This window comes from Phoenix dactylifera, chromosome 16, assembly GCF_051530095.1.
Source record: "Phoenix dactylifera cultivar Ajwa chromosome 16, Ajwa_hap1_PhDact_Kaust_v1.1, whole genome shotgun sequence".
Classification (NCBI taxonomy): Eukaryota; Viridiplantae; Streptophyta; class Magnoliopsida; order Arecales; family Arecaceae; genus Phoenix; species Phoenix dactylifera.
This window is the reverse complement of record NC_143205.1, coordinates 14,720,905-14,746,066: the sequence shown is the minus strand read 5'-3', so window position 1 is coordinate 14,746,066 and position 25,162 is coordinate 14,720,905. Positions and strand designations below refer to the sequence as shown.

The 25,162-nt window shown below is 39.5% G+C and overlaps 2 protein-coding genes across 3 annotated transcripts; both read right to left on the bottom strand.

Annotated features, from left to right (window-relative positions):
- Positions 1 to 4,572: 4,572 nt before the first annotated feature.
- On the bottom strand, positions 4,573 to 9,878 carry LOC103712244 (polyubiquitin). Of its 2 annotated transcripts, none has more exons than XM_008798723.6 (2): positions 9,753 to 9,878; positions 4,573 to 6,164 (listed from the first exon to the last, which is right to left on the bottom strand). In XM_008798723.6, exon 2 carries the CDS (start codon positions 6,162 to 6,164, stop codon positions 4,779 to 4,781), a length of 1,386 nt encoding a protein of 461 aa, XP_008796945.2. In that variant the 5' UTR covers positions 9,753 to 9,878; the 3' UTR covers positions 4,573 to 4,778. The 2 variants fall into 2 exon arrangements, with proteins under 2 accessions (XP_008796945.2, XP_038970765.1); XM_039114837.3 differs by having other exon boundaries at positions 8,911 to 9,813.
- A 3,512-nt stretch (positions 9,879 to 13,390) lies between these two features.
- On the bottom strand, positions 13,391 to 24,334 carry EYE (conserved oligomeric Golgi complex component-related / COG complex component-like protein). The gene is made up of 10 exons (XM_008798724.5): positions 23,963 to 24,334; positions 22,771 to 22,860; positions 22,531 to 22,650; positions 22,328 to 22,429; positions 21,953 to 22,200; positions 17,919 to 18,064; positions 17,116 to 17,314; positions 16,326 to 16,995; positions 14,143 to 14,475; positions 13,391 to 13,850 (listed from the first exon to the last, which is right to left on the bottom strand). Exons 1-10 carry the CDS (start codon positions 24,248 to 24,250, stop codon positions 13,572 to 13,574), a joined length of 2,475 nt encoding a protein of 824 aa, XP_008796946.4. The 5' UTR covers positions 24,251 to 24,334; the 3' UTR covers positions 13,391 to 13,571.
- Positions 24,335 to 25,162: the final 828 nt, after the last annotated feature.

Sequence of the window (25,162 nt, the reverse complement as noted above, 5' to 3'; positions counted from 1 at the left end):
TTTTTGTCATGAGTGTTATGATCCTTGAATCAGATCGCAAACTCTGCATCTTTCTACTTGCTAATTAATATTTATTAGGTCACATCTTTCAATAGAAGTTGATCATAGAACTAGTTGCTTAAGGATTCGAAAAAAGTTGTAGTTTGGGATGGTTATGCAGAAATTTGATTTTTGTTTGGGGAAGCTGGAAGTTCAAAGTCTGTTGTAAAGCTGAGAACTTGGTAAGGCTTTCAGACCCTTTGCCTTCATGTATGCATTAGAGTTCCAAAACATTCCAAAGCTCCAAAATCATGAGTAAACAGAAGGTGCTCGGGCAACATATAAGCCAGAATTAGGGAGTTTCAGATATGAATGTTGATGGAAGTTCGTTTGTGCTGGATGGTTTCAGCTTTACCTTTTCTTGTTTCTTATTGCTTTGCTGTGGTGTATTCCAGCTCTTACAAGACAATCCTTGGAAAACTCTATTTGAAAAGCTACAGCATGACTATTTTTCCTTTTAAACACCTCCACACCCCCCTCCTCTTCAACAAAACAAAGCAAAGCAACAAAAAAAAGAAAAGAAAAACAAAACTGGGAAGATGCTATGGTGCCAAAATAGAAGGGGTTCATTTGTTTGAAAGCATAATAATTTTTTGTATAAGGAACCCCTTCCTTATATATTTACATGCCATCACCCAGATTACATAATCTTTATGCTTTGACATTCGTGCAGGTCTCCTGCTTTGCATGGTGGCCGTCGGTGACAATCTGACCTCAACTCACAAACCATGCATGGTGGCCAGTGGCTCTGGATTCCGACTGTGGAGAGGAGTTGTTCAAGGGCAGTGGCAGCAGCCATGGCAAACTTGCGAGATAATTGAGGAAGAGATCTCCGCCCACCAGGATTATTTCTCTGATGCTTTAGTTCTGTTGGAGGAGGAGATGATGATGGCTCGAGGCAAGTGGGAGATGAGACCGATGGCGGCCAAAAGTCTTGGGCATAGAGAGGCATACTGTTGAGGTTAGACGGAATTATCAGGAATTTCTTATGGGGCTCGTACATGCTGTTAAGGTTTAGGTTGGCGAAAGACGGTTTGTAGGTTTCATTCATGAGTACTCCAAGTGAATACTCAAAATTGTTCTCCTATTTGGAGAAAGATGTGATCTTTGGCCTTGTTGGTGTATTCTAATCTTAAATAGTTTGTTGGTATTAGGGATGCTATTGATGTTATTCAGGAACCCTAGATATCTTCCACTCCCTTAGCCCTATGGATATTAGAGCTTTGCAAATTTTTTTAAGAGAAGGATCTTCTGTTGGATGGGGAAAAGAGATAGAATCAATCTATAATCAGGCAGTATTTTTCTGAAAACTTGAAAGAAAGAATTCTTTCTAATTCTAATACAGACGGGACAATGTCGATAGGTTGGAATAGGGTCCATCTTCAGGGTTGACTATCAAAGTTGCAGATGTTTATAAACTTCTGATGCCAAAAGCTCTATTAACATGTAGTTTTCGCTTGATTTAGAAGATTGATGTTCATCCTAAAATTGTGTTTGTTTATGCGGAAGATTGTATGGAATCAGCTCCTATGAAGTGGTTTCTTGTTCCAGCATGGGCTACATATTTCGAATCATTCTGATATATGTCCGAATGTAGAAGAATCTATCTCTCATGTTATTTTGAACGATAGAGTGGTGACACAGATTTGGAGGCAGACCTCTCCGTTTGATTTGCTCTCCATGGATGGGTTTATTCAGAAAATTAAAGAGGAATCTTTTAGAAGTAACCAAAGGTATGAGGCAATTTTGATACCTTACCTTGCTTATTAGATTTAGTTAGCAAGGAATGAAAGTATCTTTCAGAATATCCATTGTAGTCCCATATTGATTTTGACGAGAGTTGTTTCTCTAGCCTAAGAATTTGTTTGCCCAACTACTTCAACGTGATCTTTGATAGCAGTGGAAACTGTGGTTCCTATACTACAAATTTTGTGTTTCCCAATTGATTTATTTCTCTTGGGAGCCACCACCCTTCTATTTGCTTAAAGTTAACTTTAACGGTAGTGTCTAAATAAAGGTGAGTTCGGAGGGGTCAGTTTTGTTATCAAAAGTTCAAGTGGTGCATTAGTAGCAACAGGTGGAGTCAAATTTTTTGAAACAACAATACCAATGGTTGGATTGCATGCTGCTTGGAAATTACTGATCAACGCGATAAAGCACCTAAAGACGTCCCACATTATTCTTTTAGGAGACTCGTTGACCATGATTAGGTGGTTATCAAATCCGCCATTTTTGAAACTCCCAATTCATTAATACATAAGTGCTAGAGAATGGCTTTTGCTCTACTTTCTTATGAGGCGACATATATTTTTAGCGAAGGTAATAATGCTACCGATTGGATGACGACATATATAACTAATCATATCGGAACTATTTTATAGACTGTAGTGTTAGACATTCCTACTGATTTTTTACATATTTTATTTTTGATCACATGGATGTATTTTCTCTAGATTGGTAAAAATAAAATCTGGTTTCATCAAAAAAAAAAAAGTAGAAAAATCCGATTTGGGTGCGGGTAATGGGAAAACACACCCCGAACCTGATTGGATATACAAAACTCTTTAAAAATCTCCTCTCAAGGCACAAAAAAAAATATTTTTTATGAATTTTTTTTATAGCTTTACTCGGCCTAATCCATCCAATCCATCCCGTCTATCCGCTTCGTCCCACCTCAAGACTCTACCTGCCCCGCTTTGCTCCGAGATAAATATAGGACAGATAATAGGTAATAACCTACCTGATCCATACTTGAGCTGTTGCTATCTCTATAAAAGACTGTAGGTTGGATGGGTTTAATTTATACAAGAATACTCTTACAAGCTCTCGGTATGGTAAAAAAAAATTAGGCAACCATCGAAAGGTGTGAGAGAGAGGTGAAGCTAGAACGGATGGTAGAGAGGGAGAACTAATGGGCGGAGACACTCGAATTGGCTGCGGAGAAGGACTTATCGTCACATATGGATGATGGGAGAGCAGGAGCGGCCCAATATATTTGGAGGCCTAAGGCCATTTTGTCTTTGAGGCCTTCCTTGCAGTGGGCCGACCTAAAGCGAACTCACAGAGACCCTTTTTTCTTTTCATTATCTTTGAGGCATTTCCTGCGGTGGGCCTTCTCTAGGCCGGAGCCTTAGGCGACCACCTCAGTTGCCTAATGGTTGGGCTGGCCCTGAAAGAGAGTTATGTGAGATGAGAAGACTGCATTGTGCTTTAGGCATGGTGGGAAGGAGAGTGATAAAAGTTTTTGTAAATAATCATTTGATAGAAGGGTATTTTAGTCTTTTAATATTATTCATTAATGGTACCAAAGCGTATATAATGGACTAGTTTACATTATCACAATACAATAAATTCTTGCAACTAATTGAAATTATAAGAACTTGAAATCGGTAATATCTAGATAATAACCTCTTTTTTTTTTTTTTCTTTGACGATAGGGGAGGCAAAAAAGGCCACCTGTGCATTATTAAAGGTTAAAGTGAAAAATTACATGGAAAAAAAAATGTTTGGGACAAGATATCATGTCCCTCAGCTTCCTGAAAATACTTGGGAGGGGAGAGGATTAAAAACAGAATTGGTGAGAAAAAGACAAGGAGGAAAGGGTGGGATTGATAGCGAAGGGGTTTTTCAGCGGGTTGAAGAAGCTGCTGCTCGAAACAAAATAAAGCAACTCTTCTTTGAACAGCAGACTCTGAGATGGACTGCCCAAGCAAACTTATCGGGACCTGGTAGAGTGGAAATTGACCGCCTCTGAATAAGAGGCCAATGCAACATTGCTTGCCGTAAACTTTTAAGTTTCAGAAAAAAAATTCTATGCAGATGCAATGTATTTTAGCAGCCAATCCTCACCATCCCTGCTAATTGCTCTGAGACTTCTTTTGAATGCCAGAAGTTAGACTGAAGGTCATTGTAAAATGAGAACTCTGTAGATTCTTCAACATTTTGCTCCTGCTTCATCAACTTCAGACGGAATCTATGCATCTTCTTGAATGTGCCAGCAAGCGTGCCACTCACGAGGCATGAGCCAGCTGGAATTTTTGACTCACTTCATCAGAAGAACAGTGGAAACTGAGAACAGAAGCAGAATCTTTCATTTAATAGGACCGAACTTAGGCTATCCTGCTGAAAATTCAGTTGTTTGACAGAAAGACATGGGATGGGCGACTAAAGAGACTATTGGTCTCAGCATGATGGCCATGCGATTGCTGCAAGTAGCATCAGCACCTGCGGGTTGAGCATGTTTTGAAAAGTTTCTCCATCTCCATTCTAGGATGAAGAACGCCAAGAGACACAAATATCCTTGACAATGCTCTTCAATTCTCATCAAAATAAATAAGACACTCAAAGCTCTCATGGCAACTCATTTACATGAGAGCTCTACGGCCGGTTGAATGGCAAGTAGCAGTACTCGATTCTTCAAGCAATATATAGATATCAAGCAAGTTGCCCGTATGGTATCACCATACTTCAAAACTTACCTGACACAGGAATCTAGAAAATAAAAACAACTTTTGCATCACACAAAGTACGATATAAACCATCAAACGAATAGTAACTATAATTGTTCCAGAGAGAACTAAACCACCAAGTTCGAATAACACACAAACCAAACTTCAAACACATAAGTCTAAAACCAACAGAACGAAGACAGGATAGAGCATCCATATACAACCAGACAATTATTGATATAAAGGACACAGCATACTAGAAGTGAAACTTGTTCAGACCCTGAAAACCCCTTACTCATCAGCAGCAGCACCACCACGAAGACGCAGGACAAGATGGAGAGTGGATTCCTTCTGGATGTTATAGTCTGCCAGGGTACGCCCATCCTCAAGCTGCTTCCCAGCAAAAATGAGCCTCTGCTGATCAGGAGGGATCCCTTCTTTGTCTTGGATCTTGGCCTTGACATTATCGATGGTGTCTGAGCTCTCCACTTCCAGAGTGATTGTCTTCCCAGTGAGGGTCTTCACAAATATCTGCATCCCACCCCGAAGCCGGAGGACCAAATGAAGAGTAGATTCCTTTTGAATGTTATAGTCCGCCAGCGTGCGCCCATCCTCCAGCTGTTTACCAGCAAAGATGAGCCTCTGCTGATCCGGGGGAATGCCCTCCTTGTCCTGAATCTTAGCCTTCACATTATCAATCGTGTCGGAGCTCTCAACTTCCAGAGTGATGGTCTTGCCAGTGAGGGTCTTCACAAAGATCTGCATGCCACCTCTGAGCCGAAGGACAAGGTGAAGCGTTGACTCTTTCTGGATGTTGTAATCAGCCAAAGTGCGGCCATCCTCAAGTTGTTTGCCAGCAAAGATGAGCCTCTGCTGGTCCGGGGGAATGCCCTCCTTGTCTTGAATCTTAGCCTTCACATTATCAATCGTGTCAGAGCTCTCAACTTCCAGGGTGATGGTCTTGCCAGTAAGGGTCTTCACAAAAATCTGCATACCACCCCTGAGCCGCAGGACAAGGTGAAGTGTTGACTCTTTTTGGATGTTGTAATCAGCCAAAGTGCGGCCATCCTCAAGTTGTTTGCCAGCAAAGATGAGCCTCTGCTGGTCCGGGGGAATGCCCTCCTTGTCCTGAATCTTAGCCTTCACATTATCAATCGTGTCGGAGCTCTCAACTTCCAGGGTGATGGTCTTGCCAGTAAGGGTCTTCACAAAAATCTGCATACCACCCCTGAGCCGCAGGACAAGGTGAAGAGTTGACTCTTTCTGAATATTGTAGTCAGCCAAAGTGCGGCCATCCTCAAGTTGCTTGCCAGCAAAGATGAGCCTCTGCTGGTCCGGGGGAATGCCCTCCTTGTCCTGAATCTTAGCCTTCACATTATCAATCGTGTCCGAGCTCTCAACTTCCAGGGTGATGGTCTTGCCAGTAAGGGTCTTCACAAAGATCTGCATGCCACCCCTGAGCCGCAGGACAAGGTGGAGAGTTGACTCTTTCTGGATATTGTAGTCAGCTAAAGTGCGACCATCCTCAAGTTGTTTGCCAGCAAATATGAGCCTCTGCTGGTCAGGGGGAATGCCCTCCTTATCCTGGATTTTGGCCTTAACATTATCAATTGTGTCCGAGCTCTCAACTTCAAGGGTGATGGTCTTGCCTGTGAGAGTCTTAACAAAGATCTGCATCTGTAGGGAAAAAGGAAAGGAGGGCATTAAAATAAGGCTCGAAGCAACCAGTCAATGTGACATTAAAATAACCACTATCTTGATTAAACAAAACAACAAAGTAAATATCTACTAGAAGACGTACAATCATATATCTAATCTTTCTTCTGCCAAGATCATATTTCAACAAGAACAATTTATGCATTAGTCCTTTAAAACTTTGCTCTAAAATAATAGTTTGCATCATATGCAAAATACTGTAACAAACATTGAAAACTAGAGCATAAAAAAAGAGTTAAGGTTTCCCCCCAATTCTGAGAGAGGAAGGAACACAGCCCCATACTTTAACTCTATCCAAGTCCAAATTCTTGGAGATGCATCATCCAATACTCAAAATCAAAACCCTTGATGCTAAGAAAAGGGGTATAACCACTAGGACAAGCCCTAGTTTACATAAACAAGAGAAAAATAAAAACTATAATGAAGTTAGAAACACTACTTCTGATAGCTGATTCTGTAGTAATTTCATAAAACAACCAAGAATAGAAAATAAACATTGACTGCAAGGTGACATGTAAAAGGAAGAAGAACCTATGATCTATAAGAAACAACATAAAATTTGCATGTTTTTTTTATTATTTTTTATTTTTTGGTGGACAGTCATTTTTTTCCTGATCGGTTGTTTCTGATATTAAAATATAAAATATGGAGCTTTTAGCTTAAAAAATCTAGCAAGGTCATCATGCAGTTCATTGAACAACAACAATGAGTTCTAAAGTAATATTACAAAAATGATGCCAACCTAAATATAAGAATTAACAGGTGTCCTGGGAATCTTTTTCCCCTTTTTTGGGCTGATGTTGGCCATGGTTTTCTTTCAGGCCAAGATACAAGTATGTGTCAATATAAATTATTATCTTGCTATTCATTGTTCCAGAGACTTATCCCCTACATATTAAATGCATAAATAGCTTCTAGCTAGTCTCCTTGTTACTATATACTGTCAGTGCCCTGATATTTCTGGTGTTATATATATCAGCTAATCTATCAAGACAAATAGATCATCTAAACTGTAAAAAAGGATAGAAACTTCAGTGTTTCATCATAACCTGAGATCTTGGTTCTAAATCGGTTCCGCTTGCCAATGGGCATTACGAAGATATATGAATATAAAAACCTCAGCAGAAGGCTAATCAAACAGTATATGCCCAGAAAGGGATGAAAATGTAAGATTGAGATCTTTTGGACATGTACAAGTTTAGCATTGGGACACAAATTAGATAATAGTAATACGACAAAGTGACAAGTAATAAACAGAATTACATCACCAACACTTGATTGCAACCTTGGAATCTTCAAGCATTAATCAACACACAAAGCATGAAAAGGACAGAATTGACAAACATGATGAATTGTGCATATAAAAGTAATGTTAAATAATAAGCATATTAATTGATCAACTATATAAAATACTCTGTTTAACATCCTTCAAAAGTATTGCCAAAAAATAATATGATATCTACAAATAATGATTATCAATCCATCAAAAAGATACCAAGTGAATGAACATTAGATATAGTTACAAACCCTATCAGTCAAGATTTAATCCGAAAACGAGCACCGTATAAAAATAAAAAGGATAAATCTCTTAAATGGTAAGCACAATGTATCAAACCTCAGGTTCGCTAGAAAACATATAGATATCTACCACTATCAATAAAGTGGTTGTCCACTATTATTAGTAAAAGATAGGTTTGATAAAAATCAAAGAATGGAAATAGAAATGAAAATAGAAGAAGACAAAGATTAGACTCAATGATCAGACTTACACTACCAACAAATCTTGACTCCAAAAACCGATTGAAACATAAGCAGAGAGCATTATATCCATATAAGAGAAAGAAAATAAAATTAGAGCCAATTAAAGAAACCTATACATACGCTTATGCTGCAAAAATATCCTAGTCATGGTGACAAGTAGAATGAAACTCATGACGTGATGATAGATCTATAAGCCACAAGCAAACAAAATAACCAAAAAAACAATTGGACGACTGAAAACTTAGATTCAATCAGCTCATGAACCAGAAAACAAAAAAAATAAGTATAAAGAATACAGAATAACAATCCATCATCCTTCATTCAAATACCGATCATATTATGAGCCAATCGCATCAAGGTTGTATAGATCAAAGAACTGTTCAAAAAAGGAAATCAACCAATACTCGGATCAGAAGATGATATAAAACCCAAAGATACAATCATGGCCCTAGGATTTATATGATAATCAAAACCCTAGATTCAATCAGTTCATGATCATAACATCATACATATGAATAAAAGGCTAAAAGGAATAACATTAGCCAACAATTTCCTCAAAGATCTATCCAAAATCCATGCGCCAATAATAACAAAAACACAGAGCAAAGAACCGCCCAGAAAACTCCCCTCCCTCCCAAACACACACGCCCCCAAACAAGAAGAAAAAAAAGGACTGATCCTAGGAATAATAAATTATCCAAACCCTACATCCCAAAACACCACGAACCATACTAATAATCGCCCTAGATTCAGATCACAAACCCAAAAACATAAAATCGAATCAACAGCAAAAAGAGGCCAACATGCAACCATCTTTTCCCCCAAAGATCGATCAAAACAATAATCCAATTAGCATCAAATAGATCCAGACCAAAGGGAATAATTAAAAAAAAAAGACCTAACTGATCAATCCATAAGACTCATACGAAAAAGAGACGAGAAATACCTTGAGAGAGCCGGGGAGGAGACGGAAGAGAATCGAAGGAGAACGAGAAGAATTCGCTTTTGTAGATGGAAAAGAAGGCCAAGGGTCCTGTCTCTATTTATAGGGCCGGGGAGAGAGAACGGGTGGTGGGTGGAAGGATCCTATCCTTTTCCTTTCCTTGGTTGCGACCGCTCCAGCTCTACGTATTCTTCGCCGCAGTTTCAAGGAAATCCGAGGCCAGATCCCTCCCACCGGTTTCCTGGTTGAGTCGAGCTAGAGAGGCGGGTTTTGGACCCATATGACGTATTTGGTTGGATTAGGTTTTGGAGGCAGCTGATCCCGGATAAAATATGGAGAAGAGTGGGCCAAGGAGTTGCAGTCCAGGTTGGCGGTGTGGGCTCTAGTTTTTACTAATATTTCAATATTATACTGGGTAGTAAAGCTTTATTAGATATTGCTGGTTTCATTCAGTTGTTTGTATGTTGATGTGGGGCTTTTTGTTTTTGTTTTTTAGTAAGTGATATTATGTTCTTCCATTGCTAAAAATGAAATACCACAACCCCCCTAGCCCTTCTAGTAGAAAGAAGCATGGAAAAGATAATATATTTTTACAAAATTTTATGCCCATTTTTTTCTTTGGCTGGACTTTGAAATGCAGTCCTGACCATTATCTTTCTTCAAAGATCGCTAAAAAAACGTAATCCAGTAGCATCAAACACATATAGATCAAAGAACCGTTCAAATAAACCCCTCCAAAAAAAGAATCTCAAATTGATCCTAAGGATTAACACCACGATCCAAACCCTAAATCCACTACAAAATCATAATAGTAAAAAGCTATACGTAAAAGAGATGAGAAATACCTTGAGAGAGGTGGGGGAGAGATCGAAGGAGGAACGAAAAGAAGCGCCTTCCTGGATGGAGAAGGGGGCCGAGGTAGAGCTGATCAAAACTCGGCTCGGGCCGGGCTCTACAGCAGAAATTAGGCCCGATGGCTATGCCCAGGCCCGGCCCGGCCCGACTGTCGGGCTTAAATTTTTGTCCAGGCCCGACCCGACTTTATAAAAATGGTTCTACGCCCGTCTAGCCCGGCCCGACCCGATAGGCCCGACCCGACAAGCCCGATTTTTTCTTTGTTTGGAATCTAGAAATAGGCCAGAATGGCCCGACCAGGCCCGGCCCGATTTTTTTGGTCGGGCTGCTTTTCTTGCCCAGGCCCGACCCATGGGCCTTTTTTTAATGCCCAAGCCCGAAAAAATTCGGATCGGGCTGGGCGGGCCAAAAGACCCGTGATCAGCTCTAGGCCGAGAGTCCGGTCTCTATTTATAAGGGGTGGGCCGGAGGAGAACGGGTGGTGGGAGCGAGTCCTATCCTGGAGAAGATTTTTTTCCTTCGAGACGAAGACTTTCGTTCTTTTCTACGTAATCAATGCCGTATTCTTCGCTCCCAGTTAAGGAAATCCGTTGCCGGCTCCCACCCATTCCTGTAGCTGGTCAAATTAGGCTGGCGGTTTTGGGTCGGTGTGATATTTTGACCCGACTTGTTGGACCCAAATGATGTATTGGGTTGGACGTCTAAATTTATATCCCACATGTTTAGGATGGGTTTGGATTTTTTGAGCTGATCTCTAATCTTGGACTATATGTAAAAATGACAGTTTTAAAATTAGAAAATATTTTTCTAATTTTGTCACTCAATTTTTATTTAGAGAATACACCAGACATATTTTAAGTAATTCATGCTTTCCCATCCTTAACTACCTTATTTTTTTTCCCAATTAAATCATATTTTCTTCATAAAATTCTCAAGCAAATTGAATTCTATCTATTTATCTAATTTGGCTCTCAATTGATTAGACTATGAGATCCCACTGGTGAATAGATTGGACTTTATTACTCACTTTCTCCTCTTCCTTCTCTAAAACGTGCATTGGGCATGTCTAAATATTAGTCCTAGATAAAATATGGATCCAATTTTGGAGAAACCATGGCAAGCTCTAATTAGATCTTACTAGTGAAAAAAAAAAAGCGCGAGCCTGAACCTAATGTAGATTTTAGTAGGTCGGAAAAATGTAATTTCATACTCAACCCTTTGCAATTTAGATATACCTAGCACATAAACGTAAAGAATAGCCTCTATTTATACAAAAAAAATCTACTAGCACATAAAAATATCAATTTAAATTTAATTTTAAAAAAAATGAGAGTAATTTTACATGTTTGTTATTGTAATGCTGCGCATGAAAGCTAGACTCTATCTCAAGCTGCCCTCCACTTATCTCCTTATCACTATTGAAATTTAAATTATTAAATCTGAGCCATAAGAACAGAATTATCAACGGATTGTCTTCTACGAAATTACTGATCCATCCTAAAGACTCAATTGCTAGGGTACAGAAGGCATGGTCTTTCTTATTTTTTTTGAATCTTAACATGGGGATTCAAGGAATAGCTCATCTTTATGGAATAAGTGAATACTCTTGATATAATACTCAACCTATAATACTCTGAGACAGAGAGAGCACTAGTTCACAAAACCAACATTCATATTAAAGAATAACAATTACTGGCTTCATGTCACATTAACCAAAGTCTGAAATCGGCAACCAACGTCTAAGAAACTTATGAAACTATAGAACCAGGGCATTCTAATACAAAGGGAGACCATTATTGCCTATAGAACCAATGTCTGAAATCATCCATCACTTATTGATTTGCACGAGAGAAGAGAACAAAAATAGAGAGTGAGAGCGAGCGAGAGAGAGAGAGAGAGAGAGAAGCGTCTCGTATTTTATTTATATGTGACAGATTGATTACACCAAGCCTCCAAAATGTTCTGACTTGCAAAAAATATTTCAGTTTACCAGGGCCGAGGGCCGAGAATGTTGAAGTCATAGGGGAATCCTTTCCAAAGAAGTATTTTCCGATCTTGCCAATACGAAGGTAAGCTAAGAAGGAAGGGAGAAATATAGACATATAATAAACTGGAAGGATCGACAGCATGGAGTTGAGCAGGGTGATTCTTCCACCAATTTATTAAGGAGTCAGGTGAGAGTGGAACCTCGAGATAGATGATGAGGAAGTTGCTGGTCGTACGGTTGAGTATTGCAGCTAAAGTATATCATATTGGCCCGAACCGAAAAGTACAAGATGTATGTACCGGTTCGGTACAAATATTCGGTATGGATGATATACCGAATGTCGGTACGCCAAAAAAATTCAATATCGTACAGTAATGATATTGTGTTCGTATAGCACCAATACGGGGTTCGGTACTAAGACAGCAAATTTTGATTACAGCTAATTCCTCTTGCTTGCTAATCATCAAAATCCATATAGACCAATGTGCTCTTTGAGAATTCCACCTTGACGGTCGAAGCTAGTTTGGAACTCAAGTAGAATGAGCTTGAGGTAAAAAAAGGATCGCATAGTCTACACGTTGCAAGGTAGTCAAGTGTCCAATCTGAAAGGAGGGACCAAGACCAATTGATTATTCTCCTCCTGATTACAGGTGACATATATAAAATATTGACAAAGGAGCCTAATCAGCCATTATTTCCTTTCACAGTGATGTAGGTTAGATTCCGCTTATGGGTTGTTCTCTTCTTGGATCCTAATTGGGTGATTTCCATCCTACCTTCTTATCCCAAAAAGAAATTTATATGGTGCTATGGGTGAAATTTAGTTGCTGTTTTAAAACTTTGTTCACAGAGTAGGTTAGCGCTAGAGATAAAATTGCATAAAACCAAATGCCCTAAGATTGGTGCATAAGGAAATGAACATAGAAACATTTACACCAGCCCAGATATAAAACTCATAACCACAGTTGTTTGAGGGTGGAGCATCAACCCTCAACCCATAACTATGAATTGGATGTGAAGGCCATTATAGGAGGGTGGAGTATGGCTGCAGCGGTTCGCAATCAGCTTTTGCTGTCAGAGGTCATTAGCCTTTACAAAGTTTCTCAACCTTTCATCTTCATAATCACTGTTGAAATTGCTCTAGAAGTGCAGCACTTCCGAGCAGCAGTCATTATTTGTGGTCAACACATAAGAAGTTGATCACAGGAGTTTAAACTTGTTCTCTTGGATCTCCATCAACACTTTCAGGTCGACTGGACCAATGGTGCAGTAGATTTTCTCTTTTCACTTCTTATACATATCTGTGTCAACATTAATCATAAGAGAATGCATGCAAGCAAGCGTATGTGCAATGGCAAAGGAAATGTATGAAGATTTACAAAAACAGCAACTATTAATAAAGAAAAAAAGAAATCAGCAATCATTAATTTTGCCTTTCTATGAGATAGCAAGGGAAATAAGCTCTCACTTTCCAAGGGGAAGCTGCAAATTTATCTCTTGCGGTAGCAGCAGCAACCCTAGGCTTATTCAGCAGTCCGCACTTTCACCTCATTGCTAATATCAACCTTTGTTTAAATTTGAACAGAACAAATGGTAGTCAAGCGAGAAAGGAAAATTTATAGGTAATTTGAGCCTCTCTCCTAGCCAAAAATGAATATATATTTGTATGTCCGTAGAAAATTTTGCTGTCCTAAGTGAAATTCAAAGGATATAGCATGAAATACAGTGAACATTTACAAAGCACATTCTTTCAGGATCAAAGAACAATCTAGATGACAGAAAAAATAGCACAAGCTGAAATAACACAAATTTCCCCCCCTTTTCATTGATCTAAAGCAATGCGGCGAATCTTGCACACCAGATGGGCAGTTGGGAGGTCAAGCTGGTTTCCATCTGATTTGAGGAGGTCACGAATCTGGTCTCTTGGAGTTGAGAGGCAGGTGTGGAATGTTGTCAAGAATGCAGGGATGGGCATTGAGAGTGCTGAGAGAACATTGCTCAAATACTCTATATCAGCTGAGAGCTGTTGTGCACCTCGGTCAGTGATATACTGAATTCCCCGTAGCTGCTCCATGAAAAGAGCAGTTGCACCCTCAGCTACCTACACATCATAGAAAGAAGAAAAAAATGAAAATAATAATAAGAACCATACGACAAAAAGCAGCAGCAACAAGAATAATAACGTACATCTGTGAATTGGGTGATATAGCTCCTTGCTCAAAAAATATGGAAAATAGGGAACAGATAAAAGAAAAGGCAACAGATCATACAATTATACAAACCAATATTCCAAGAATATCCATTTTTACCAATGGTGCATATATTTCAAATGCCAAAACCAAGTTCATTGGACAGAATGTTAAGAAGAACCACAGATTGAATTTTTTTATTACCTTAAACATCCATTCGGTAGCAAAAAACTGGGCCTCTTCAGTGCCAGCCTCACTGCTAGAAATGCCCTCAGCCAATGGCTCCAGTTGTTGGGGTAAAGTAAGAAGATATTCCCCAACGCTGGTCACATAAGCTTGTGGGTAGGCACTAAAACTTGGGAGGGGAAGAGCACTTGGTTCCTCCACAGAAGACCAAATTGGCATCCGAGATACATCATTCAAACGTTGTCGTACTTTTGATATAAGAACGTCATAAACAAGCTCATTTACTGTGTCTGAAAATGCTGCCACTCTTTGTGATGTAAGAGGAAGCGCATGGAACCGTGGATCTTTTGACTGCAGAACAGTGAAGGAAACTTACAGTTGAAGAATAGTCTAAAAAGAATTGTTTTGCATTTTTTTAGAGAAAGAGAAACACACAAATGACAGATGGAAGTAAAAAGAGAACATACAGGCAAAGACAGTTTTTCCATGTTGCAAGCTAAAGAATATGTCATTAGAAGCAATATGTGTTCACTGTATAATTCTATGTGATGTGATAGTATATAAAAAAGAGTCATCTGATACAGCAATTTCAGCTTTTATACTGTCCAGACTCTACAATTCATATTACTAATATTAAATGCCTCAAACATGTTTCTTAAACATGTCATAATTAGCTGACTCTTCCAGACTTGTGCACAACTGCAGTCGCAGAATTATATGTTTCACTCAGCAAGATATGCCCCTTCCTTTACATCTGCTATTATGAAAAGATTGTCTCCATGCAACAGAATAAGTTTTTTTGCTGATAAATCATGTCAAGAAACATGGCCAGGCTTAGGATGTGCTTTGTGATGGAAATTAGTGGACTGCAATCTGTTTCAGATGCTATAGCTTTCTCATGTATTGGGTAGATTATACTATACAGATTTTGTATTTAATGATGCTTCATTCCAAAAATACTGCATAACAATATATTCCATAATATCATGTCTAGAAAACCAAATGGATCCCCAAGGGATGCAATCGTACCCCATTGAGCTATTCCTAGATAGCATAGATAGCATACCAAGGCAATAGCTCTCTAACCATAACATGGCAAGCTGCACTCCACATTACTGAAGGGATGGGAAGGACAGCAATAGAAGTAAAGGTTGGAGATCCCATCATCCCTAAAGAAACAAGACATGCAACCACATTAACTGTAGCATACCATATATGGAGGTTGGAGTATCATGTTTCTTGACACAAATTTTAAGGAGGCTCACTATGCCCCATCATCTAATGACACCACAATTTTCTGTCCGATTTGATGGCCCGAAATGCTATGCATGTCTAGCTCAGTGGAGCACCCATATGCCAGATGGTCTGAAGAAGATGATGGAGGAGGAGGAGCTAAAATCCCTTTTTTCAGTTAACAAACAAAATTGACTTGAATAGATGCTGTGGCGACAAGAAAGAGCTAAAAATCCTTCTTCAATTAAACCCTTCTTTCAATTAAAGAAAAAGTGACTTGAAAAGATGCTGTGACAACAAGAAAGAGCTAAAATCCCTTCTTCCATTTGAAAAACAAAAATAAGGGACTTGAATAGATGCTATGACAACCCAGGTTGGATGCTGAGACTAGCCTGACATGATATGTGCCAGTTGGATGGACCAGCATGGGCCAATATTTGAAACCGTGAAGAAGAAGATAAAAAGTGACTTGAATAGATGCTGTAGCAACAAGAAAGAGCTAAAATACCTTCTTCAATTTAAAACCCATTTTTCAAAAAAAAAAAAGACTTGAATAGATGCTGTAGCAACAAGAAAGAGCTAACTTCTTCAATTAAAAAAAAGTGACTTCAATAGACGCTGTGGCAACCCAATGTTGGAAGCTGAGACTGGCCTGATATGAGATGTGCCAGCATCCATTTTTCAATTCGAAAAAAAAAAGTGACCAGAGTAGATGCTGTGGCAACCCAGTGTTGGATGCTGAGACTGGCCTGACATGATATGTGCCAGCTGGATTGGACCAGCATGGACCAATACTTGAAACCATGATTTTAGGTCAATAGCAGATGGCAACATTTAAGTGTTTTTTGGATGCTGTTTTCACTAAAATTGACAGCTGAATTGCGAGAGAAAATAGATAAAAGCTTCCATTTGATAGCAAAACCCAGAACACGAACAGCAAATAATTGTCGGAGAAAAGTAACTTATACCTGTTCTAGGAGATTAAAAAGCTTCCTAGCTTTCTCAGGAGCATCAGTAAGACGCAAAGCTGCCACATCTAGCGCTGCCCTTCCTGGAAGAGTGGCTTCCCCACTCTCATCATCAACGACTGCATGGGATTGGTCCAAATTTGAACCAAACACTGAAAGAGATAAACTCGTCCCAATTCTAGCCAGAGTAGCCCTTAAAGAAGCTTCAAAAACTGATGCTCTGCTGGTTAGGCAATCAGCAACAGTAAGAATTTGCAAAGCACCTTGGACAATAGACCACTCCTCCTCTTCAGAAACCATATCCGCTATGCGCGTTCCTTCCCTTTTGTCCAATCCTGCATCCTTCTTTGGACCATCACCTTGTATGGTATTATCCACTCCGCATACAGATCTAAGTGACTTCAGGGTATCTTGCAGATTTGAAATGTATTGTAGCATGATCTCATCAAGGGCCACTATAAGTTCATCAGCTTCAGAACCACCAGTAAAACTAATGCATCTTTCAACAGCTGCTTCAAGGAACACTATGACTTGGGGGATAGATTCCTCCATCCTCCGAACAGTTTCGCTGAGTTCTATACCCTGTGCGCCCACACCACGGGCAACAGCTCCACGGATGTCTATCCCCGTGATCTCAGAAGAAAGAATAGCACGCTCCATCTGACCATACCTAGACAACCAACAAGTTTGTACTGCTAAGTTATTATCTGGTAGTTATTGGTTGATTACATAGCTTTATACCAATAAATCAAGGTACCACAGTAACTCTTACAAAGCCTAAAGTACGCACCTCGACTTAAATGTTTCATAAGGAGAAAAAACAGCCTTTAGGGTACTCAGTAGAACTTGAATATCAGTATCTGAAAATAAGTGTTGAATATTCCTTGCAAAAGAGCTCGTCATGTTATGCAATTCAATTAGTGCCTCAAGATGCTTGTTTTGTACCTTAGTACCTTTTGGTATGTCTCCAGACAAGATGTCCAATATGCCTGCATTTGGAGATAAAATTACAAGTTGATAGCATAAATTAAAATAGGAAAAAAATTAATATATCAAGGTCAGTGTCAGTATGTAGATTGACAAGGGCATAAAAGACAAAAGCATTCCGAGGTATACAGATTCCAGAGATGGAATTTGGGCATGGAATTACTATGCAACTAGCCTCCTACTGTAGGTCAAGCTCCACTAGCCACCAGATTAAGCTGCATCATGCATCATCAATATACATAGGTCGAACCTCCTAGTACCATTATGGTTATCCCTTCTTTCTTCTCTCTCAATAAATAATTTTAAAAAAATAAAAGACAATGCAATATGAGGTTCAACTTGTCAGTTCAACTTGGCACTTGACACTATGTAACTGTCCATAAGAGTAGATCTTGTTTTATAAATGAAAAGAATCTAATATGGGATAAGAATCTCGGTGGAACAGAACAAAAAATAACAGAAGTGGTCAGGCTAATCTATGCATGAACCATGAACAGGGGAATGAATTAGCAACATATGGAATAAGAAAAAGTACTGCCACAAACTAAACGAAGAGCGTGATCTCAGACTATCATCGTTCAAAAAGATGACTTTTGATAATATAACCTTTTGTCAATGCTCTGGTTTCAGGAACAACATCTGCAGTTGCAAGATTGACACAAGAAACAAAACTGGCACCCAATTCAGACATGGTGTCAATCAGTAGTTTTGGAACCAGAGACTTGTAATCATCAGGTAAAGCATTCATGCACCTGCAAGTATAATCCCAGTTAGAGCTAGCATTAACAGCAGCAGGTGATGATTATTTTGTGTTTAAGCATACTTCAAGATGGGAGTAAGAAGAAACTACAAATGAGTTCCTTGTCACAAAATTGTTGGATGTTCATGATGTCCGAAATTGAATAACTTTGTGTATGTGTGTGATTGTAGCGGTAGCAGCAGAAACATATATAAAAACATCCAAAATAGAATCTCAACCTGTAAAAAATATACCTTGAATTTATCATAACAAGAGAAATGTTTGAAAAAAAAAGGGCAAAATAGTATCCCCTTACATCTTACATGAATTTGCAAATACCCCCCTACATGTCTAATTGTTGTCATGTCAACCCTGCATTTTTCGGATTGTTGCAATGTTGCCCACCCTCCTCCCAATTTGGGTTACAGCTCGCCGGCGGTGCCTATGTAGCAGGTACTGTGGAGATAGTTATATGATGTGATTTTCTTTTTTTTTAAAGATGGAATCTGACATGGACGAACCTCTCTTCTTGACTTCCCCAAAACCTAGGATTTCAAAAATCCTAATTCTCGCAAAAGAGAAAGAGATCCAAAGGGAGGAAGCCTAATGCCCCTCGTCGTGTCAAGCAACTCTATACCTGACAAAGGCGAAGAAAGAGAAGAAGGGGAAGAAGAATGACTCCTCCTCCTCCTAGTCCTAGCAGATGTGGGGCCTCTTGTAGATGCTCCAAATGATGCCATCAAAGGGGACCTCTCCTCATCAAGATTCTCAATTTTCACGATGAGGGAGACCCAACATGCGGGCCTTAGCAGCAACAATGCTTATTGTGGCCAATTCTAGAAGCCAACCTTCAAGATCGATCTGAGTAGGAGGAGAAGTTTTTCCAGCACTCGTGCCCTCCACCAGCTGCACTACCCGGTTTCAAGTCTTTCTTAGCTAGAAACCATCGACCCATGTGTCTCATACCTCTCTTATCCTAGAAACCTTCCCTTGCCATCTACGATCCAAAAACCCCCCTTCTCTTGTCCATGAACCAAGATCCTTCTCCCTTTAAAACCGGCGTGCAGGGATCCCACTGGTGCGCCTACCACCCAATTCTTAGATGCAACTATTCTTACCCCTCTTCTCCCTTCTTTTCCTCTGCTCTCTCTAAATAGCGACTGCGAAGAGGGAAAGAAAAGAAAGAAAACATCGGTGTTGAAGACCAATCATGGCCATTGTTGAGAACATGGGTAGCATTGATCTTGGGGTAAATGCAAGTCCTCTAGTAGTGATTTCGACGTTGGCGGAGAGCCGAAGTCGGACAGCCACAAGTATATGGATACCCGCCTGCCGATGGTCCGGATGGCAGGGCCAGCCAGCGGCCTCCCCATCCTCTGAAAGGGTTTAAGATGAGGGATTTGGAGGAGCTCCTCTCGAAGTTGAACTTGATGGCGGAGGAATTCGTGCCCCCATTGCTCAACCATAGACGTTGGTTTCAAGTCTCTTATCCTAGGAAACCATCATTCTAGGAGAAGGCGAGGTCGGCAAGGATGCGGAGGGGGTCGTGGGGGAGAGGAAAGCAACGATGCCGTAGAAGAGGAGGAGGCAAGTGGGGGCATCAAGGATGAGGGCAAGGTGGTACAGGGAGAGGATGAAGAGGCGGAGAAGTGCATTGAGGAGGCGCCCTCGAGCTTTTAGGTGGGGGACTCAAGGCAGACGAGGTTGGCGGTAGTGACGGGCATTGGGCTGAGTGGGGGAGGCAACGAAGAGAGAAAAGAGACAATGTGGATAGCGAGGAGCATGAGAATGGAGATGGGCCGCCCATAACCGTGGTCTCCAGCGGGTTGTGCGTCGGGAATCGGGGCTTCGCATAGACGCACGCCAACGCGAGAGGGAGCACAAGGTCAAGGTGCTGAGAATAGTCAACACCCACAACATCATCACTAAGTTTCCACATCGTTCTGTCTCCATTTAAAAAATAAAAGAAAAGATCCATTTCAGACTACTCTACATCACTTGCCACGTAGGAACAGTCGGTGAGCTCTGACCTAAATTGGGAGGAGGGTGGGCAACATTGCAACAATCCGAAAAATGTAGAATTGACATTACAACAATTAGATATTTAGGAGGGTATTTGCAAATTCAAGCAAAATGCAGGAGGATTTTTTTTACCACAGAAAATTGAAAGGTTAAGATCTTCTGTAGCACAACAAGATAATGAACTAACAGCCATTTATAGCCAAATTAAACAGTATTCCATGTCGCTTTCAAACTTATTTGGAAGAAACTTCTATTATTGTGTCATATCCACTTTGAAACCTCTCAGGAAACTTCCTCCCTCGCCCAATTCCTAATTGCTTCTTATTTTGATTTTTTTTTTTTTAAGAAATCGCCTTCCCCACTCCCATAACTGCCCCTGCTATAGGTAGCTAAAATTTAGAATACATGTACCATGACTTGCTATTGGTTACTAAGATTTATAATACATGTGACATAAAATGCACCTTCATTGATGTCAAAAGGAAAGATAGGTCTGATTTTATGGATGATGCTTACATTGGTCAGGGCTTGACATGGAATATTGTACGCTTACTACACCGAGCCATACCAACCTAGCATTATAGTGCCAACCTTGCTGGCTTTCATGGACTGCAACATTTTCTGCCAATGCCTTAGTGGCAGTGGCATACGCTTGTGCAAGTGCATGTGTGCTATGTTTTCCAGGCACTGACATGGCAAGGCATGGCTCGTGTGCCAATTTAAAGTCGGCATGACAAAGGCACATGGCATTTAAGATCTTAATACCAACACTTTGCATGATTTGGCATGAACCTATATGCAATCACACTATCCATACTCCTATGAAGAGAATTTTCATGTTAGAGCGCCAACACTACTTCTATGGTTCTTTCAATTTAATATTACAGCATTTTAAAAGGTAGCAAATCTGCCATTAATGGTAGCTTGACCTTGTTTATTTGATCACAATCTTTATCCATGTAAACATCTTGAATAAGTTTACCATCTATTGACTTTATTAAGGTTTTCTCCCAAAAAAGACTTTATTAAGAAGAGTTCTTTCTTTGCATCATTGATGCTGCTAAGAAGAATTTTTGCATGATGGGAAAAAAACCCCAGCAGTAAGAAGCTAATGCCACAGAAGTATCATCAAGTGAACATATGAGATACAAACTAGGATGCTTTTTAAACTTCAATCCAACTCTTCTACAAGATCTTGATGTCAAGCTCTTGTTAGTACTGCTATCACATACAAGCTCACATGCTCATTCTTGAAAAAGGAAAAAAGAAAAACATTGTGGTTTGAAATGTAACGGCACGTCTTGTTTACTACCATGCTTCTTGATGCATGTTGAATTTTTGTCTATTTGAGTGTACCTTTTCTCCATTTATGCAATGATATGACTGCTTGCCTTTGTTTTTCTTCAAACTTATGAGATCAACCTCAATTGATTGAAACAAGGCCTAACAGAAGCTATAATACCAAACAGATGTAGGACAGTTAAAGAGAACTCTTTCCTGATTTTTGATTTAGTAAACGATGTCATTCACTAAACAATCTTGGTTAGGCATCCAAAAAATCAACTGAATTTTAAGAGAGCAACCCCAGTCTTTATCTATTTTAGTTTAAATACCAGAAATCACTGATGTCAACAATCAGAAAAAGAATTCCTAGAAGAGATGTTAATTTTTGTTGTTCATTAAAGTTCAAACATTAATTTCAAATAATTTTAGCTAACCAAAAAATCACTTAAATTACCTCCTAGAACTGGGTTTTGCCATCCATAGTGCATAACATGCATATCACTTGAAATTGTTGGCACATGACATATAATAAATTCCAATAGCAAATACTGCAATTTCACAAAGTAAAAGAGTGAAAGGAGAATAACCAACGTACCACTTCCATTCTTGTTCAAGGTAAAGTAGAACCTCATCATAGAAACTCGGTAACCAGCTAGAGAAAGAAACGGAGGTTGAGTTATCACCATGTTTTTCCATCTCGAGCTTTCTAGTTCGCTGTCTTGAGTCAAAGTCTTCCCAAAGTATCTTTAAAGGTTTGATGTGCATTTTGGTATAATGCAGCTCTAATGACTTGAACCTCCCAATACGAATAAGTATTCGCCGTAAATCTTGAACGTGATCGACCTTGAGATAATAGTGCAAAGACAGCTAAATGTGAGCCATGATGCTGCGGAAGCAAGAATAAACAAATGTTCTAGAGAAATTAAGTAGTTCGAGCACATAAAATTGATCTGAGAAAGCGAACAAAAACCTTTCGATTTGAAAGAGCATCTGACAGACGAGGTTGGACCATTTCTTCTAGCCTGTCTTCTAATACTTCGAGCTGCTTTCTCACATTAGCAAATTCTGCAACCTGCACATACAGATTTTTTTTTCCAACGAACATAATTTAACGAAGAAGTATCTTCAGTTTGACAGTAGCACAGAATATGCAAAAGGGAAAAGGACAGTTACCTCTCCAACAGCTGATAAGCAATGCCTCATGTTGGCCAAGGTTTCTGCAGCCCGTGGAAGATCTCCGCTTGCAAAAACATCCTCGACACTTGCACTCAACTGAGTCAAACCTGCTGCATCCTGTATTTCCACAAGGAAGTTAAAATGAATGCTAATTAACAACTCTGTACCACCGGTATTTGAATAACCGAATTGCTTATTCTTCTTGCACCCAAGTTAAGTAACTAACATAGCTCGTACCTGCAATGTCTCGTATGCTGCTTCCATTCGTTGTTTGACAGTATCAATTTTAGCAAGAGCAGCTATAGATTCTGCAGATGTGCCCTCAGCCTGCCATCAAAGTCCACTTAAGCTACAATCAAACTTTGCAGAGATAGTCCTCTAGTTATCAACAACCAAACTCTCCCCCCTCCAACCGAAAACAAATATAAAGAAAAAAAACTCCAGCACAAGTTATGTATAAAATTGTAGCCAGATCAAGTTGAATTATTGGAAAATCCAATAAATTATATAACCTATTAAGATATAAATTGAAGATTTTAATTACAGAATTACATGAGTGTACATATACCTGCCTTCACTGAAATTACTTCAACAACTTCATAACATCAATTCTAATGAAAGCTGCAAATGTACCCCTGGCTTGCCAGTAAATTCCATTTAAGCTATAACTGGACTCCGACCAGATTTTACATACCAGCATATGTAGAATTTATATTTCCATGGAAAACCATACAAATTATAAGAATCCATTGAAGCTGACAACTTAACATTTTAAGCAAAAAATAGTATTTCTGCTTCAGAGAGTCAGTTCTAACAATACCACCTATAGATCCAGCTAATGTGCCCTTGGTCTACCATTAAATCTCATTTACACTACAATCTAGCTCTCCCAAATGTAAATATTGTGTCAACATGTCACCATGCAGTAGATAGAACCAAACAAGACTAATTAAAAAAAAAAAAAAAATCAAAAACCACTACTTAAATCCGAAATTATCCAAAAACAAACCAAAATTTGGACCTAACACAAATAAATGAAATTAAACAAATTATGAATCTCAATTAAGCTATCAAAATCAGCTTTTGACCAAGGAATTGCATTCATCACTTCACGGCATCCATTTTGTCGAGGCAGCAGCTATAGATCGATTGACATTTATGTTAAAAAACTGAACTTTCCCGACAAAATACTAGCAAACATATACGGTATCTAAGTACTCTAGAGATAAATCGAACCAAGTAAGAACAAAATCGAAGCAGAACTCATCAAAGAGTCAAATTTCCAAAATACCCACACAAATTAACAGAATTTATTTGGGTTTGAGAAACGTAATTGGAATTTGAAATTCGGCTGCCAATTTTTATGATTTTAAGAGACTAAAAAGAATTGACCGCATTCGGTTAGGACAGCAAGAAAGGAAGGGGGTACCTTCTTGAGCTTGAGGAGGATGGAGGAGATGACGGAGCGGAGGGCGAGGGCGTCGTCGCGGAGGCGGACGACGTCACGGCAGGCGAGGGGGACGCGGCGGAGGGCGTCGGCGCTCTCGCGCTCGAGGGCGTCGGCGATCTTCTCGGAGGCGGCACGGAGGTTCTCCTCGAGATCGGAGAGGAAGCGGTCGAGGGGATCCTGCGGGTGCCGCGAGTCCAGCGCCGCGTTGATCCATCGCTTCGGATCGAACCCCTCCTCCGAGAACTCCCCCAGATCCAACACCACCATCGCTCTTCCTCTTTCGACTGATCTACTTTAACTGAAAGAAGGAAGCCCGAGGATGGAGCGAAATGGATGGATCCGGCCACATAGCCAGCGTCATATAAAGACGGCAAACGACTTACAGGCTCTTGGTTGAAAATTCACACCCATCCTCCCCCCCCCCCCCCCCCCCCCCCCCAAAAAAAAAAAAACCGATACTAGTTACATTAATTCTATTATTTCTACATAATAACATGATTTAATCTTATATAATACAATACATCATGAAATATACAAAGAGAAAGACATTATATTGTAAAAGGCATGTGTTAACCATCTCATAGATATATTGCCATAACCACTTCAATTGCTGGAATCTTGACAAGTATACTCATATGAGCAAACAATGAACTATTTCATATATTTTGTAGAAATAGAATAAGTTAGTTGATTTGTGGACACGAAGGGTTTAGATCTCTTTCAGCTTTTCTTCAAAGTCCAAACTGAAAATGTTAATTTCAAGTTATATGCAACCAATGTGGTAAAATTGAAAAGTAAGGTCAGTACAGGATGCGGAACTATAATGCAAGATAACATTTTTTGGACTCAAATGCTTATCAATTCTCACTACCAAAGTTTAGCCATCATTTATTAAGATTTTTATTTAATTATAAAGATACCATCACTTGTTTGTCAATTTCAAAGAAGATGTGCATGCTTGATACAACTAAGCTAATTAATTTTTCGACACAAAAGATCGCCAAGATGAAGTGGAAATTGAAGACATCTAATGGGATCATTGCCTTCTGATTTTTAATGTCTTACTACTTATATTTACCTAAAGGGGACGACGAATCCAAGATTTTACAATGAAATATATATTTTACTATAAACTTCACAAATAAGATTCCAACTGTAAAATAAGTTGATAAAATCCAT

Excerpts from the sequence above, each read along its gene's own strand:
- LOC103712244 (XM_008798723.6), bottom strand. The coding sequence starts at position 6,164 with ATGCAGATCTTTGTTAAGACTCTCACAGGCAAGACCATCACCCTTGAA.
- EYE (XM_008798724.5), bottom strand. The coding sequence starts at position 24,250 with ATGGTGGTGTTGGATCTGGGGGAGTTCTCGGAGGAGGGGTTCGATCCG. Across the intron at positions 22,430-22,530 it reads GCTTATCAGCTGTTGGAGAG|GTTGCAGAATTTGCTAATGT; the intron begins GTAACTGTCCTT and ends CTGTATGTGCAG. Across the intron at positions 13,851-14,142 it reads CTACCGAATGGATGTTTAAG|GTAGCTGAGGGTGCAACTGC; the intron begins GTAATAAAAAAA and ends TATGATGTGTAG.